Here is a 17,793-nt window from a genome sequence, read left to right on the forward strand (position 1 = left end):
GTTAAATTTAATTACAGAAATTTTACCTGTAAAAATATGTTCAACTATTTGTGTCGAAACAAAGAACTGCTAACTGCTAAAGAAAATTAAGTCTAGTGAAAAATATGCATGGGCTGCAAAGTAATGTATGTAGTGTGATAAGTAATTCTTTTTCATGTAGGCCTACTCTTAATCTTGTATTTTTGTGTGTTCTAATAAGTATACTCATCACATCTAATTAATGAAAAGCTTACAAAGATTTCAAACATATGTATTATTTTTGTGTTAGATGTTTGTGTCCAGAATGAGTTGGTCAGGCGATGGAGTGTCAGCATTTTGCCATTTTAGAATATGGTACTTCCCCCCCCCCCCCTCTCCCACACACAGAGAGAGAGAATATTTATTATATTATATGTTCAGTCTAATGGGAGAAAACAGTAAATGAAGTTTAGAAACTAGCTGGTATTATAATAATAATAATAAACTTACCTTAATTACAGCATACCAGCTGTAATGTATTCAGAAGTCAATAAATACATGGATGCAGAGTCAATTGATAGTAAATTAACATTTCAATAACAATGGATACTTGAAATAACATGGATATGAAGCTTAAATGATTTGATATATTTCATCTATATAGCTGTTTGGTTAAAGAGTGGAAAATACAGATCTAAACATTATTTGGAACATAACCCATTTTTATGATAGTTTTATTACTCAACAGCAACTTTGAAAAAGAAAGAAAGAAAACTCTACTTTGTGTGATGTATGACAACTTATGCTTCCAAGATAATGGAAGACAAAAAAAAAAAAAAAAAAAAAAGAAGAGATACTAATGATATAATGGCAGTTGAAACATATTACTTGCAAAGGAGCTATGGAATATCATGCTTCTATCATGTTACAAATCAGATCATATACCAACAAATGTGAGGGAATGATGTAATGAAGACCATCGCACACACAGAGGATGAAGATAAGAGAATAGGCAAGAAAGGATGGCCAGATATACTTGGAATTATGTGCCAAGTAGGAAAAAAAAAAAAAAAAAAAAAAAAAGGGAAACTGCAAAACAGATGGCAAGAAGAGATAATACAATGAAAACCAGAAGTATAATTTTCAATATGCTGCATTTATCAGATCAGTATGAATTATTTTATAGGTGGGAAACCCCTACTTACTTTTATTGTCTAAGATGGCTAACTTGTTTCATACCTGAAAAAACTTGCTTTGTCACAGAGGAGGTCTTTTTTGAAATATTGGCCATGCTTGTCTATCCCATGGCAAGTGACACACAGTAAAAACAGCTAGCTGGAAATACTTTTGTTCATAAGATCACTTTAACATGTAAATAATTTATTTTAGAGTTGAGAGATTCCATTTTCCCCATATTCCCCTTAGCCGTTTTCCTCATTCCAGAAAAAGGCCTAGTTGGTCTGATGGATAGCAGTTTTCTGTTCAATTTATAGGACATAGGATTCAAATCTGCTATGCTAAATGAAATTAAGCATAACAAATTGTCCACTATTACAAAAACTGTTTTTTTTTTGGGGGGGGGGGGTGCCCAGAAGTTTTGCTATAGTGAAAGTTGACTTTATATATAAATCCACAAAGGAGAGGTTGGAAAATCTATAATACATAAATGGTGTGTATATCAGTGATTACTTAACAAAGAAGGAACCTAGGAGAAAATCTGAAGAGCAGAAGCCACCATCCACAATTGCACATATTGAATAGAGTAGGAGAAAAAGTGAGAAGAGTAGAGTACAGAGCCCTCCCAAGATGAGTCCTTGGAGGTATTGCATAATAATAATAAGAAATACTGAACAGAGAGAGAGAGTAAATTGGCAGTCCAACTGCAAAGGAAGAAAGGACATTTTACCAGATCTACTGTGGGATACCCCTCTACACACACATACACATCTGCTATAAAAACACTTGCAGAAGAAATAAGCAGAAGCTACCATCCACAATGACACATATTGAATAGAGTAGGAGAAAGAGTGAGAAGAGTAGAGTACAGAGTCCTCCCAAGATGAGTCCTTGGAGGTGTTGCATAATAATAAATACTGAACAGAGAGAGAGAGAGAGAGTAAATTAGCAGTCCAACTGCAAAGGAAGAAAGGACATTTCATCAGATCTACTGTGGGATACCCCTCTACACACACACACATACACATCTGCTATAAAAACACTTGCAGAAAAAATAAGCCTAAACTTATGGGAAGAAGAATGGAAAATATCTAAAAACAAATCAACAACAAAAGAATTCTTGTCAAGTATCAGAAGCAGATTCCAGCTGAAAAAACATGCTATCTTTCCAGGTTTAACCATGCTATTAATGGGACATGGAAAATTAAGACACTACCTACACAGATTCCATATCCTGGAATCGCCATCATGCATTTGTTGTCCACACTTTCAACAGACTGTCGGTCACTTACTTGACAACTGTCAGCTACTCGACTCCATCTGGATGCTCCTAATACAGCAAGTCATCACTTCTGGAGATGAGTGGCCAGTGTCAAAATAGAGACTTATCCAAAAGTACTACTCAGAATTATTTAATTTTGCCAATAAGACCAACTTCCAGTTGTTGTAATGTAACATAAATTACTGATATTGTATGAAGAATATGTATATATAGATGTAAAAGTGAATATTGATATGAAAATATAAATACAAATGTTAATCAGTACTTGGAAGCTGTAAATACGTACACACACACACAAGATGTACTAGAAATGTCAAGAGCAACATTAAATTTCTCCACACCTTTTGTGAATGTTTCTGTGGTAGATATTTCAAAACATTTCAGTGCATGGTGATCCCACCCTGCTTACTTAGAGACCAAAAATAGCTTGAAAAAAAAAAAAAAAAAAAAAAAAAAAAATGCATGTTTAGTCAAGAGGCAGTACTACCAAATTTTCTGATCCTTACATCACCTATGATACTAAAATAAATTACTGGTTTCCAAGCCTTTGCAGGTGGATTGACATTTAAAAGAAAACTTTTACTTTAGTGAAACAAATTATGATCCTTACCTCATCTTATTCATTCCAATGTCTTGTTACAATGCTCTTCAAGGTGGTTTAGGCTGTCTGTTGAGTAATACTAAAGAATTCCTAATTAAATAAAGCATTACAGATGCAATGGAATAAATTTTGTTATATTGTTCTTCATTCTGCGACAGATGTTACAGACAAATATTTACCAAAAAAAAAAAAAAATAATAATAAGTCACAGTAACAAAGATCTGCAACAGTCTGTGTGTGTGTATGATATTTAAGAGATGTATTTGCACACAATGGCACATGAGATAACAGACACTGTAGTTCTGAAGAAATGTGGGGGAGAAGAAAGCCACAGTCACTATGCTCATCGATTTTAAAGGTCCAATTTACAAATCCTGTTCCTGGAAAGCTTCTGTAATTTCACGCACCATTTTGATCCTCTGAAGCATTTTACATACAGTTTCTCTTCCTAAAGCTTGTGTTGAGTACCATACAGGACTATCGGGAACACATGATCTTTCAGGATAGAGATAAAACACATCATTTCTTGTCTTGACACTTTCTGGACTATAAGTAAAATTATGCAAATTTAGCTACCAGCAGTTATATGCATACGTGCATGCACAGAAGTAAAATACTGTAAATAATTATTAAAACCAATCAATTTCAGTAAGACATTTAACATTGCAAATCAGTATGCTAACTTGATAAAAGAAAGAAAGAAAACAATTGCAATTTTCACTTGAATGTAATATTAAAAATAAATGACTGCATAACACACAGTTGATAATCATCGTAACTACAAGGTGAAACCTCACTAATAGCAATAATTACAATACTAATATTTTGAGTATGGGCTCCAAATGCATCTCCAATGTAATGGTCAATGCTTAGGTTCAAACAAGCAACAGAATGGAAGCACATACTAACTGCTAACTTTCCTGAGAAGTGCTACATCAATCCTCCAAGAACAATCCCTCAACTATTTGCATGCAGCTGGAAATCAATCTGCTAGTTGGATAATTGAAGAGTCAGAACTATAACAGAAGTCAGTTGGCATGCTGTGATTCAAGGATTGGTTAATTGAAAGTTTAGACATCTGAAGGTAAGATAATTGATCACTATAATATACAATGGGTGATTCAACATCCTTGTCATAATCTTTAATGGTGTATTCTGCATCTCAAAATTAAAGAAAAGATCTAATAAACATGGATTCAGAAACCACACATTTCTGAGATATAGCATTTGCAATTGTCGCATGAAAAAAAAGAAAAGAAAAAGGAAATAGTGTTGAGGCAGTTGAGTGTTTATGTGAAGGCATTCATGAGGCAAGTCAGTGTGAGAATAACCAAACATGGAATCTAGTCTCTCAGGCAAAAATGATGAACAGGGCAATAAATTCGTGAAGCAAGGGTAATAGGGGGTCCTAAAGGGATGCTGCAGTTTCTATATACTAATGCCAGAAGTTATCAGAAACAAGAGGGAGGAGTTTTTGACATTGGTTAGTGCAACTTCACCAAAAGATATAGGCATAGTGAGACTTGGCTAACAGCAAATTATGTAATTACAGGGATGTGAAGGGTTAGTATTTACAGGGAAGATAGGGAACTGCTGATGATAGCAGATGAAATGCAGCCAAAAAGAATAGGAGAAAGGCAGGAGAATGGCTGTTAATTTGAAGCAGTCTGGTGTGAGCCAGCACCAGTAAGACAATCCAGTCAGAAAATATATAGTTGGTTGTTGTTGTTATAAGCCTGCGGGTTCCAAGGATGATCTGGAAGACATGCATCGGCAAATTAGTACAGTGAGTGCAGATCAAGTGATTATTATGGGGGACTTCAACAATGGAGATATAGACTGGAAGGAAGAAAGATCACATGACATGAAGGGAATGGATAATTACTTGAGACAGCATATAATGGAGGGGATGTAAGCATATTGGACTCGGTCATAGGATCAGAAGAGCTATCCATAATCAAGGTGACCACATTGCCTCCATTTGGCAAAAGTGACCATGCAGTCTTAACTTGGGATATTGTAACACATGAGAAATATTGTCAAGAAGGGGTATATGTGGAACTACAAGGCAGGTGATTATGACAAGCTTAGAAGGAAGCTTGAATTTGTGCCATGGCATAAAACCCTGCAAGGGAAGAATGCTAATAGTGCATGGGAGATAGTTAATGGACGCCTAGAGGAAGCAATATTAAATTGGTTAATCAGGTAGGAGTTAGATGAATGAATAATATCATTAAGTATGAGATATAGAAGAATAAAATGATGTGGAGGATATATAATGAGAAAGGTGACCAGCAAACTCATGAACAGTACAAAGGTCAGGCAAGAAAGGTGATTATCATGGTAAAGGAAGGCAAAATCAAATTATAAGAAAAATCTAGGCAAGAAGGATAAAGGAAATCCTAAAGAGTTCTTTCATATGTGGCAAGTAAGAGGAAGAATGACTATGGAAGATTAACCTTAATGAGTGCTGATGGTGATGAGGTGACAGAAGAGGATAAAATATTGAGTTACCGAGTAACCACTTTGCAAGGATCCAAGTGAGGTTACTGCTGTGATATATGTGAAAGAGAATGATGTGGAAACAATGGTGGATGAATTGGAGATTCTTAGGATATTGTAGAATCTCAATGTAAATACAGCAAAATAGTTCCCTTGAATATGGGAGGCTCTAAAACTGCAGTATCAAATTATATACCAATCACTATCTCAGGAGTGGTGGTAAAAGTACTGGACAAATTGGTCAAAAAGAGAATTCAAGAATGGGTGGATAAGAATATGATACTGTAGGGACAACATGGCTTTAAAGGTCAGTCATGCCTTGGTAATTTACGAACTTCTTATAATAGAGTGACAGCTGAGATGGATAAAGGAAATGGCTACATAAAGATTCAGTTGGATTTTGCAAAGGCATTTGAAGGAATACTACATGGAACTCTGTTATGCAAATTAGAACAAATGGGGATGGATATGACACTGATTAAGTGGATAAGAGGGTGGCTGATATCTGAGGGGGACAGATATCAAAAAGTGGTATATGAAGGGGCAGAATTGAGGCAAAAACAGGTAACTAGTGGTGTGCCACATGGTTCAGTGCTGGGACCATTGCTATTTAATTTGTACATAAATGATATAAGAAATAACCTGAAAGGAAATATTCAGTTGTTTGCTGATGATGCAAAATTAGGTAGAGTAATAGTTAATCAAGGTGATGTGGTGAGCTTGCAGATGATTTAAATAGGCTAAGCATGTTAATGGTTTAGTTTAATGTCAAGAAATGAAAAGCTATGCATTTAGGGATAAATAGATTACAATCTATATACCACATTGATAGAACTGTAGTCCAGGAACTTAGTGAAGCTGGAGATTAAGGGGTGGTGGTAGATAGAGTTAAAGTTTAGAGGACATACTGCTAAGGTAGCTCATAAGATTACTTGGCTGTTGAAGAACACACTAACGAGTAGAGATATTGAAGTTATTTCTCTTTATAAGGCCTTTATATATATCCATATCTGGTTTACTGTGCTCAGGTCTAGTCTCCCAGGTTTCTTGGGGATAAGGAAGTGGTGGAAAAGATTCAGAAGTAAGTGACCTAGTAAGGGTCTGTGGAATGTTGCTATGAGGAAAGATTGAGGATGCATAAATTGCAGAAGTTGGTTGATAGGAGAAAAAGAGGGGATATGATAGAAACATTTAAGTTACTTAAAGGGTTTTATAGAACTTTAATGAATTTAGTTTAATCCTTTAACCAAGGGTAAGCAAACAAAGTTTGCGCCTGAAAATATCTTCAGGTAAGGTAAGGCAGTACTGAGGTAAGGCGGTACATCCCTTGGCAACTCGTAGCAAAGGTGGACCAAGCTCTCATCACTCCTTGTCTCAGTCTCTCCTATAATGCAAAGAACATCTCCTTGCAGACATGTATACTGCTATGCATTAAGGGAAGGGCAACTACCCAGACCAGTTTCGACCTTTATTGAGGTCCTGTCAGTGGGAGGCAGACCCAGAGTAGTGACACTAAGGCAAAATCAATGGAGAGGTCATATTTACCTATACGAGTTGCCAACCGGTCTACCACCTTATTATTAAATTACTCTGGATTTAGAGAAAGATGTTGGACGTTTATTTTGCACTTGGTTAGACTATAATGAATTTAGTTTAATCCTTTATCCAAGTGTAAGCAAACAAAGTTTGCACCTGAAAATATCTTCAGATGCAGGGGAAATGTTTCAGAACTTGGATAGAGGGGCCACAACAAGAGGTAATCCCTGGAAGTTGAATAAAGGTGTGGTTAGTAGGGGTGTGAGGACTAGATTTTTTGTAAGAACAAGTTTGGAATGAATTGGAATGGGTTGCCAGAGTCAGTTGTGGGTGCTTTGTTAATGGGTTCAAGGAGAAGTACAGTAATGTGTGTGTGTGTGGATAGTTTGGGTGTCCCGAGATGAGTCTTCAAACTCCATGGAGGTGGGCATACAATAATAAAAATAACAGGATTAAGTCAGTGATTAAGGAGGTTATGCAATTAGTCCATCTTGACAAATCTATCTTTTAGAAAATGCATCATCAAGATACCCTCTAGTCTCATGATTAAGTTTTATGGAGTGCAGTCATGAATGAAATACGTTTCTCCTCCCTACAATGAGAATGTCAACAACCATATCATGAAAAATGTTATCTAGTTTTACAAGCAGCCCATGGCATTACAAGTCTAAATCTCTATGGCAAGATGTATGAAGATGTCTTTGTCCAAAGACACCTGCCTGCCACATATGTTTATAAATATTTCCTGCTGATGTTTTGACTGAATAATTGCATTTGAGGATTTTGACTGGATTACATATGCTATCATGATAAATGAAAATAACATTGCCTTATATATGAAACATACACAAGAGAGAAATCATTATCTTAAGTGCACTAGTGTAGAAACCATTCATTTGATAAAAGGGCTTAAATCTACTGGAAATGGAATAGGTAAAGCTGATTTTCATTCAATACCTTCAGAGCAACCGCAATCCTCTGACAGTATATGGATATGTGCTGCTAGTAGAATTTCCTGTTTGTGGTATCCTCAGAGTTTTTCATCCCTTTCCTTCACTTCAAGGTGCAGTATGCCACTTTAATGACCAGGAAAAGTCTCTTGATTTTAAAGCAGATGTGTTTCATGTGCATTTCATCTGGCATGTCCATAATAAAAGTGCTGCTTATCAGTGAATTCAGTATGTAAATTCATTCACTGCAAAACACTTAAAAATAGTGACTGTGTGTTCATGTCCACTAGATTAAACACAACTCCAGATACATCTTGCATGCTATTTTAGTTGTTTTTTTCTTTTAATCCTTTTTATAGCCACTTCTGGCTATACATGTCTCTCAATTCTCTCCATCTGTTTTTATCCTGAACTTGTTGGTGCCAAAGAGTTCCAATTTTTTTTTTAATATCATCTGACCATCTTCTTTCAGGTCTTCCAGCTGATCTTTTACCTTCGTATGGTCGCCACTCCAGTCAAATCTTTGTCCATCTATTGTCCTCGTGATATATCCTATCTCTTTCTTTTGAAGCTTGTTTTCTCCAATCTCTAAAAATTTTGTTTTAGCTCTTATTTCTTCATTTTCGATTTTAGCTCTGCGTCTTATTTCTGTTTTTTGCATTTTATCATTATTTCCTTGTTGATCGGCCAGGTTTCTGCTCCGTATGTCATAACAGGCAATACACATTGGTTGAACAGTCTTGCTCTGTTCTCAGGTTTTATTCTGCTGTTTAAAAATCTCTTCAATTTTCCAAAAGCTGTCCATCCCATTCCTATTATTCTTTTCACTTCTTCCATGACTCCTTGTTTCTTCATTGTTAACAATTTTCCTAAGTATACATACTCACCTACTATTTCAATTTCTTTATTGTTTACCTTAATAACAATGTGTCTTTCATTGTATCCTTTTCAGTTGGTCATTATTTTGGTTTTCTCAGAATTAATGTCTAATCCAATTTCTAGTGATTTAGTTGTTAGATTTTCTATCATTTCTTTTAAATCTTTGATACTGTTTGCAATAATAAGAATATCATTAGCATATCTTAGGTTATTTAATTTAATTCCATTAATACTGACTCCTTTATTGGGCAATTCTAAATTACACATCATATTACTTAAATAAAAGAGCCAATAGATTTCACTTCAGCGATGTCACATTATTTAAATTAAGGGGATATTAAATCCCACATTATTTCAAAGCCGAATAAGAAACTCAAAGATCGGAGTCTATTTGAAATAACGTGGGATTTAATATCCCCTTAATTTAAATAAATTACACATCATATGTTCCAGTGTTAATGTGAAGAGTTTAGAAGAAATGGTGTCGCCTTGCCTTATTCCTTGATTTATGTGAAATTTTTTGCTTCTTTCATTAAGAATGATATTCGATGTAGCATTTCCATAAATATATTTAATTATGTTAATAAATTGTTTTTCAATGCCATATGTTTTTATGCACTTAAAAGCTTTTTTTTTTTTTAAATCTATGAAGGTTATGTGAAGAGGAAGGTTGCATTGTTCATTGCATTTTTCAATAAGCAGGCTTATTGATTGAATATGATCTATTGTACTGAAGTTCTTTCTGAAACCAGCTTGTTCAGAGGGTTGTATCGAATCAAGTCTTGTTTCTAATCTAGTGGTTATAATTCTAGTGAAAAGCTTATAAATGTGGGATAACAAACTAATAGGTATATAGTTTTCTAGTTTTAATTTACTTCCTTTTTTATGCAGTAAAGTAATGTTTGCATTATTCCATATTTGGGGTGTTTCTCCTTTTTTGATGCATCTGTTGAAGAGGATTTTCAATTCTTGTTTTAGAACATCCCCACCTTCTTTATCATCTCTATTATTAAACCATCCTCCCCAGCAGCTCTATTGTTTTTCATTTATTTTAATGCTTTTTCAATTTCAAAGATTTCTAATGGAGGTAATCGGAGGTATTGTCATAATCTATTTTTTCCGAAATTTTCTATCTTCACTTTTATACAGATTAATGTAGAAAATTTTTGCTGCTTTTTTGATTTCTTGTTTGCTAAATAATTTTCTTCCATTTTGGTCTTCAAGGGCTATAATATTCTTTCTTCCAAATGAAAGATTATTTCTTAGAATTCTGAGGTTTCCATTTTCATCAATGATTTTTTGGATAATATCATTCTACTTGTTTACAAAATGTAATTCATCACTCTCTGCCAATGTGCTTTGCAACTATAAGGGCTGCATCTTGGAAATGATAGGTTTCTGGATACATGTTTATTGGTACATTTGTTTTTTTTTTTATTATTTTTGAAATGTAGACTATGCTTTTAAATATTATGATGGGGGATGGGAGGGCTGATGATACACACACACACACACACTGGTAGTCTCTGAGATATGTAAATATGGACTTATTATTTATTCGTGTACATTATTCAGGTAGATAACATATGCAGTGCCTGCATACAGCATCTGCTTTACTACTACTGAACACAGATGTGCTGTGTATTTATATCCATACACTTTCATAATTTTCAGTATTTGTGTGCACACTGGAGTAGAGTACAGTCATGCATGGGGAAAAAAAAAAAGAAGAAAAAAAAGACAACCAATGCATAAACACACCAAAATTGATCTAGAGATGAAAATGAAAATTAAAGAAAAAATAATATGTTCATCACTCATGTGATAATTATCTTTTAAAAAAGTCTGTACCAGGTACGTTTCTGAAGTTGATTTCTCTGTCACAGGAGGAATTAAAAATATCTTTACTGTAAGTTCCCCTTGCTATGTGTGTATGCAATATTTTTGAAAATAAGGTGGAGGTATAAGATGATACTAAGATGGAAGTAATGCAGAAGTCATATCACCATATACCAGTTGCCAAAAGGTGTCAACCTTATTATTAAAATTCTCTGGATCCTAGCCAAGTGAAAAAACTTCCATCAACTATCTCTAATCCAGAGAATTTTAATAATAAGGTGTTGACACCTTTTGGCAACTGGTATATGGTGATATGACTTCTGCATTACTTCCATCTTAGTATCACCACCTCTGGGTCTGGCTCCCACTGACGAGACCTCAATAAAGGTCGAAACCGGTCTGGGTAGTGACCCTTTCCATAATGCATAGCATTATACACATACCCATAATGATATGTGCTTTGCATTATGGGATACTAAGGCATATGCAGTGATCAGAACTTATAACCAAATATACCATGAATTGCCTCAGTCCTGAAAATACTTCAGGTGCAAACTTTGTTTGCTTACACTTGGATAAAGGATTAAACCAAATATATAATTGGTAGCAGGAACTAGTCTACAGGCAAGTAAATATAGTTTTTATGTGTGCATTCCAGAAATTTAATTGTCACATTTATATCAGTCAAAGGAATATTTCTGAATAAAGAGGTGATGTTGGTTGCTATCATTATAAATGAATCATTGAAATATAGATCTTTAACCTGAGAGAGAGAGAGAGAGGTTTTTTTTTAAATAAAATCTAATATTGCTCAGTATGCTGGAAAAATGTTTGACACAATGTTAAGTATGGCTTCTGATATAGTTCACCAATGGGTACAAGGCATACCAGCCCTGTGAGTTTTTGGAAGCTTTGCAGTAAATTTGTGGTGAATGCAAAGCATGTAAATTTTTTTTTGAGAATCTTATGAAAAAAAAAAAACTATTATATTACTCTGGATTTGAATTTTCTTTAGAATAACATAAAGTTCACAACTTCAGCAGTAGAGACTTTTGAGTAGTTTGTTACAGTAGTGTTTGCTTCAGAGTTGACAGTTTAAACCTAAGTAGCAAACATTATTTTAAAGATGCATGTAGAAACCAGAAGATGTGGAATTCTTATTATTGTCAAAAGATTCATCTTATTAAGATTAGAACCAATTACACTGATCTCATTACTAACCTCCCAAGGCCATGACATCTATAGACATCCAGCTAAATCTGGATACGATTCTGTAACACCCACTGAATAACATGGATGAGAAATGCAATTCGGTCTTACTATTTCATCTACCTCGCCGGTAGGGAGGTTAAACTAGTTTTCTGATAATTATTGCAATTCAGTGTTAAAAGTGAAATGCTAAACTGTACTCTTTATGTAGAATGCAATTTTACAAATTAATAAATATACTGATGCCACTATATAAGCAAACTCATATATTGATTTCATTTATATACATGATGTTATATAGTGACAATCGTGACATAAATACAAGTCCAATAATGCAGCTTCTTATGATTATTTTAGATCATTTTTATATTTTTAATTATTCATTTATTTATTTGAAATTTCTTTAGTTTATTTTCTTTTTCTTTTTCTAGACATACGTTATTTGAAAATACAATATACAGGAATGATGTACATTTTCAATTTCCCTCAGTCATTAACGTAACTTGCCCAGTGGTTCAAAGCACTATCTACATGTACAAAGCACTGTGTACAAGTGTCTGCATTTAAAGTACTGTCTACACAATGCAGAACTTTAATCACCTTTGGTCTACTGAAATTATTTTCAGTAGACCAAAGTCGAAAATTGTAATATTTTTACAAACTAAATTTACTCTAGAAAACACAAGGCAAAAATTTTGAATTATGCTGGGAATTATGAAAAAAATTTAAACTATAATCCTTGGAATACGAAAAAGTGTAGTGCTGGTAGTTACTTGTATGTTGCACTATACCACCACAAAAACAGCACCCTAACAAACAGTGCATATGCCATATCAATTAATGAGGTGAAGATAATCCAGGAGCTTAACACGTTCGCTGCCACGCTCCTCGGTCAAGTTTGTTCCCGCACGCAAAGTGCTTTCGCGTCTTCAAGGTCACTACGAGTAATCTTGTAGCCGGCTTATCAGACAGAATTTTATTTCATACGCCAACTACGAGTAATCTCGTATCACCCCCACCCATATATTACATGTGGTGACGAATGTGTTTATTGCATCTAGTCTCTAAAAACCTTCAGTTTCGCCATGACTAGTAAAATAAAACTTTAAAATAAAGTTATATATAAAGTAAATATATATATATATATAAAGTAAAATAAAAAATAAAGCGAAACATGTTATTATTGTCCTGTTTGTTTGCCAGGAAAACCCACCATTGTGCGTGGAAAATTGTTTTGAAATGAATCATTCGTAATTTGAATAAATTGGTTTTTATTTTATTGATTTCATTTTATTATTTTTATTGATTTTTATCAGTTTTTAATTGATTTACAAATTACGTGTTATACTATGGATTAGCTCGCACTTGGTATAGGAGGTTGGTAATCGACATACGAGTATATTCGTAGTTGGCTTCTGAGACACATACATAATATACTATATTTTAGTTGAAATTATTTCCCTTCTATCAAACCCCCAGATGTGCTCTTCACTTTATTCAGAATCCAAGGGTCCAAATTAAGGTAATTATTCTAAGGGTTAACTTGTGTTTGGCATAGGATGTCAGTAAATCGACATATGAGTATACTCGTAGTTGGCTTGTGAAGCTCATATACGAACTACGAGTATACTCGTAGTTGGCAGCGAACATGTTAAAATACCCACGAGATATTTTAATTAAAAATTGTTATAATATGAACATAGTTATTAACATCTTACAAGCATCTAGAGAGGCATCAAATAACCAAGAAAATTGTAATACAAACATATCTGACAAATGCACCAGGTCTTGAAACAACATGACATAAAAGTTTGCTTCATCCAATGAAGTATCAACAATTTTACGCTCATCAAAGCCACTTCATTCAGCAATGCAGAGGCCAGAAGTTTACAAGATAAACTGTGCTTCCTGAATTTGTTATGCAGAACACAATCATGGAAAAAACATACATATCGTATAGTACTTAGAATCATAGATCAGTGAAGCTTGGTCTGGAAAAATTTGTTTGCCCATATGCAATAAGAGCAAAGGTTTAACATTCAGCTACATGGTCTACTCTTATAAGACCATTCAAGTTTGAAGATATCAGATCTGACAAAAAAGTTGGCCAAATCAACAACAATGTTCATGTTTGCATCACACAAGAAGTCTAACTGTTGTGTTTTATTGTACAGTACCTTATAATTTTATCATTCCTTTTGAATAATATGGTTTATGCACTGTATATTTAACCTGCTTTTAAGTGTATTTTATATAATTTCTAATTCAGAAGAAAGCAATCATGGAGCCTGCAGATCTAGCTGGTTTAAATAAATTAATATTGCATTACAGATATACCAGCTTATTCCAGAGATTATTATTATTACATGTCACTCCCAGGGAGTCCAAAGACTCATCGAGGGAGGGCTTCTACTCTATAACTCTGTCTCCACCACTCACTCAATCCACCAACTACAACGAACTGCAACTACATCAATGGCATCTACCGCCTACCACCACTACTTTCACGGACAATCAACATCCATGCCCATGGCAGGATTTGAACCCACAGTCTTTTGGCTGGAGAGCAGATTATGTGTTAAGCAAACTTGGTCAAACAATTAGCAGGATCCTTTCAATACATTTTCTCTTTTGTGGGAAATTTTTAAGACTGCTTTTCTCATTTACATTATTATTTGGGATATAATAAATATGAATTTTTAGACAGAAGGAAGAAAGAAAGAAACAAACAAACAAAAAAGACTAAGCAGTTTTCATTCTGACTCAATCTGCTTATTGATGTCAGTAAACCTGGTAGTCTTATTCTGCAAAGAGGGAACAGGTATGAGGGCTGTTCTGAAAGTAATGCCTAAAAAAGTTCAGCCACTGTTTTCCTTGTTCTTTTAATATCAAGAATTGATGAGGATAAGAAGCTACTCCCTAAGGTGTCTGCAACTGCTTTAGGTTTAGAATCTACTCATCATAGAACATAGTATTCATCTACAAATCATTTTTTCAGATCTTATTCCATATGACTTTTGTACTGGTTGTATAATTGATAGATGATTATTTTTGATTCTGATGTCTAACATAATGTGCTTTCACCCAAGCAGATTTAAAAATCTATGAGATTTGATGTGGTAGGATATCTGCAAAATATAGTCGACTCTGTCTTGACCTTTATTGGCTACTACTTGGCATTCAGGATTTAGATAGAGTGGAAACCTATATGATGCTTTTGCAATTGAAATTGTTACTGCCTGGACCAATCCATAACATACATAAATGCTTCAGTGATGGATGTTTGGTTGACTGCTTCAGCATTACAGTTTGCAATATGGGAAAAAGTATTCCAACCGGCCTACTAAATTTTCCACATGGCATCTGTGTAGGAGAACATGGTTCCTGAGGACCTTTGAAGTGACAGGGACACTGTTTCCCAGTGATGATAGTTTTGAAGATAACATAGCAAAATAGAACAAGGGAAGCAAAGTACATAATTAAAATGAAGAATGAAACGGGTTAGGATCATCATTAGGAGGTTTTCTCCACCATGAATGAGTTTAGTATTTTCTAATTAGACATTAGAAAACACTAAACTAGCAGTATACAAGACAGTGTTCAGACTAATTTTTAATTTATGGATCTGAGGAATTAGATTAGAAATAAAACAGCTGATCAAAAGCTAGAGTCCTGAGATACAAGAATTCTGAGAATAATTAGGGAGTGAAAAGATGATATCAATAGCAGAATCACATTAAAAACAAAGATTTTTAATGATTTTTCATTTTATGAAGGGTGAAGAAAGGATGAGAGGGTATCCATGGAAATTGAGAATGAATGTAGTCATGAAAGGAGTGAATGAATTCAAGATAAGGTATGATGGTTAGTGTTGGTGATATGTGGCATCCCTTAATGAGTCCTTGGAAGTCTCAGGTAATGATAATAATAATTTTTGATTACTTTTTTTTTTTGTTAAATTGCTACAGAAGAGTGGGGGGTAACTTTGCCTAAAGTTCCCCCCACCCACAAAAAACGTTTATTTGCATTTATCTTGTTTTCACTAAAATACTAAATCAAGATCTGTCTTTAAATGAGATCACATATTTCAAAATAAAACACTTTTTCTAATTAACATATGCAAGAACACACATGAATTTTAAAGGGAAATTACAATATAAATTCAATTTATACATAAATTGAATACTTGCCATTTTGAGAGATAAAATTCATACAGTTTCACTGGACACCGCAGAGGATTATCTATATTCTCTTCTTGCTCATAAACCACATCATCTCGACGCCGACGTATTGGTTCTAAAACAGAAAGTTATATAGATCTTTTAAATAATTAGAGATTAAAATTTTTTTAGAAGTGAACTTTCACAAATGGATGATCAACATTAGAGTTAAAAAAATTAACATGTCGCATATCATTACATAATAGCCCAGATATGTGTTCCTAAAAAATTGAGCATAAAAATAGGGAGGTGGTGAAAACTTGAAACAAAGATGACACTTTTCATATCATCACATCTTTTCTAACATGTTAAGTTCAATGGTTCCATCATGGTTAAATACTTTGGCTTTCAAGAAACATTATTAATACTATGGTAGGGAGGTTAAACACATCTGAAAAGCCTGTGTATCTTATATATATATATATATATATATATATATATATATATATTTTTTTTTGGCTGGATTTGTCTGTCTTACAGGATGAAAAATTTAAGTTTCCAGAAAGAGGGTGGGGAAACCTACCTTTACATGTGAGATTGTGTGAGAGCTGCCTGCATTAGTGTAATTCCACAATTCAGTTTAAAAGCAGGTTTTATATTTTTCTATACAGGTTTTAAATAAGACTGGTGATATTTTGCATCTTTGATAGCATCTGTTTATTAGTTTCAATTATTTTCTTCTTTATTGAGTATGAACAGCATGTTCCTAATGATTTTGCCAAAGGCTTTTCAGTAATGTACAAATGCTATGTATATTTCTATTGTGAATTTACAATTGCTTTTCATTAAGATTTTTAAGATAAAAGCTGAGTCAATATGCCATCAACCATTTCCAAGGCAGTTTTGTTATTCATAATCTTCTACATATGAGTTTCCAAGTTAATATATAAAAAAAAAACATGTTTCTCTTAAAAAAAAGATTTTTATTTTGATCAATCCACGTGTACATTCTATTTTTAACTAGCCTCTCTGACACATTAACCCATCACATTTGATACGGATTCTTATCCCAAATTATATATTGAAATAAACACTCTGGAATTCAATTAAAAATAAAAATAATTTTCGATGGCAAAATGATTTCAACTAATCAAACCCCCGAGACTAGATGGGATTAAACAAAATTTAGCATCCAATTTAGTATTCAAGTTGTTTCATTTTTAGTTTAAATCAGACAATTTGTAGTAGAAAAATAACACAAAACAAAATGATGGTAAAAATATATGACAAAATGACTTCATGATGTCATAATCACACCATAACTTTTGACACGTTTAATGCATTTTTATAAAAAGTACCTCCAATGGATAAAGTACTTTGAATATCACAAAAATCTCTATAGATATCATAACAGTTCTTTTGAAAATAATAAAAATGCAACACAAAAAACATCTATGAATTATATTTAGTCATATGTATACACGGCAGAGCAGTAATTTTTGTTGTTGAACACATCCTAGGCAAACACTTCAAGACTGGTTGATAAGAAATTTTTACTATTATTACACCTCTGTTTTTTTATAAGCAAAACAATCCAGAATTATAATTCCTTCCAGTCTTCATGCAATTTAATGAAATCTGGTTAAATTTAGAATCATTATTAAAATTCCTCAAGTCATTTTAACTGGTACATTTTAGTAG

At 33.6% G+C, this 17,793-nt stretch overlaps 1 protein-coding gene across 2 annotated transcripts in view; it reads right to left on the bottom strand.

Annotated features, from left to right (window-relative positions):
- Positions 1–3,130: 3,130 nt before the first annotated feature.
- Positions 3,131–17,793, bottom strand: part of LOC150100777 (zinc finger MYM-type protein 4-like) — a 521,809-nt gene continuing 507,146 nt past the window's right edge. For both annotated transcript variants that reach the window (XM_090402210.1, XM_090402209.1), the window contains exons 20-21: positions 16,123–16,228; positions 3,131–3,563 (exon numbers count right to left, since the gene is read on the bottom strand). In XM_090402210.1, coding sequence (XP_090258336.1) covers positions 3,383–3,563; positions 16,123–16,228 — 287 coding nt within the window. In that variant the 3' untranslated portion in view covers positions 3,131–3,382. The remainder of the gene's footprint in view (positions 3,564–16,122; positions 16,229–17,793) is intronic.

This window comes from Typopeltis vanoorti, chromosome 12 (assembly GCF_054136105.1).
Source record: "Typopeltis vanoorti isolate ZY-2024b chromosome 12, IOZ_Tvanoo_1.0, whole genome shotgun sequence".
NCBI lineage: Eukaryota > Metazoa > Arthropoda > Arachnida > Uropygi > Thelyphonidae > Typopeltis > Typopeltis vanoorti.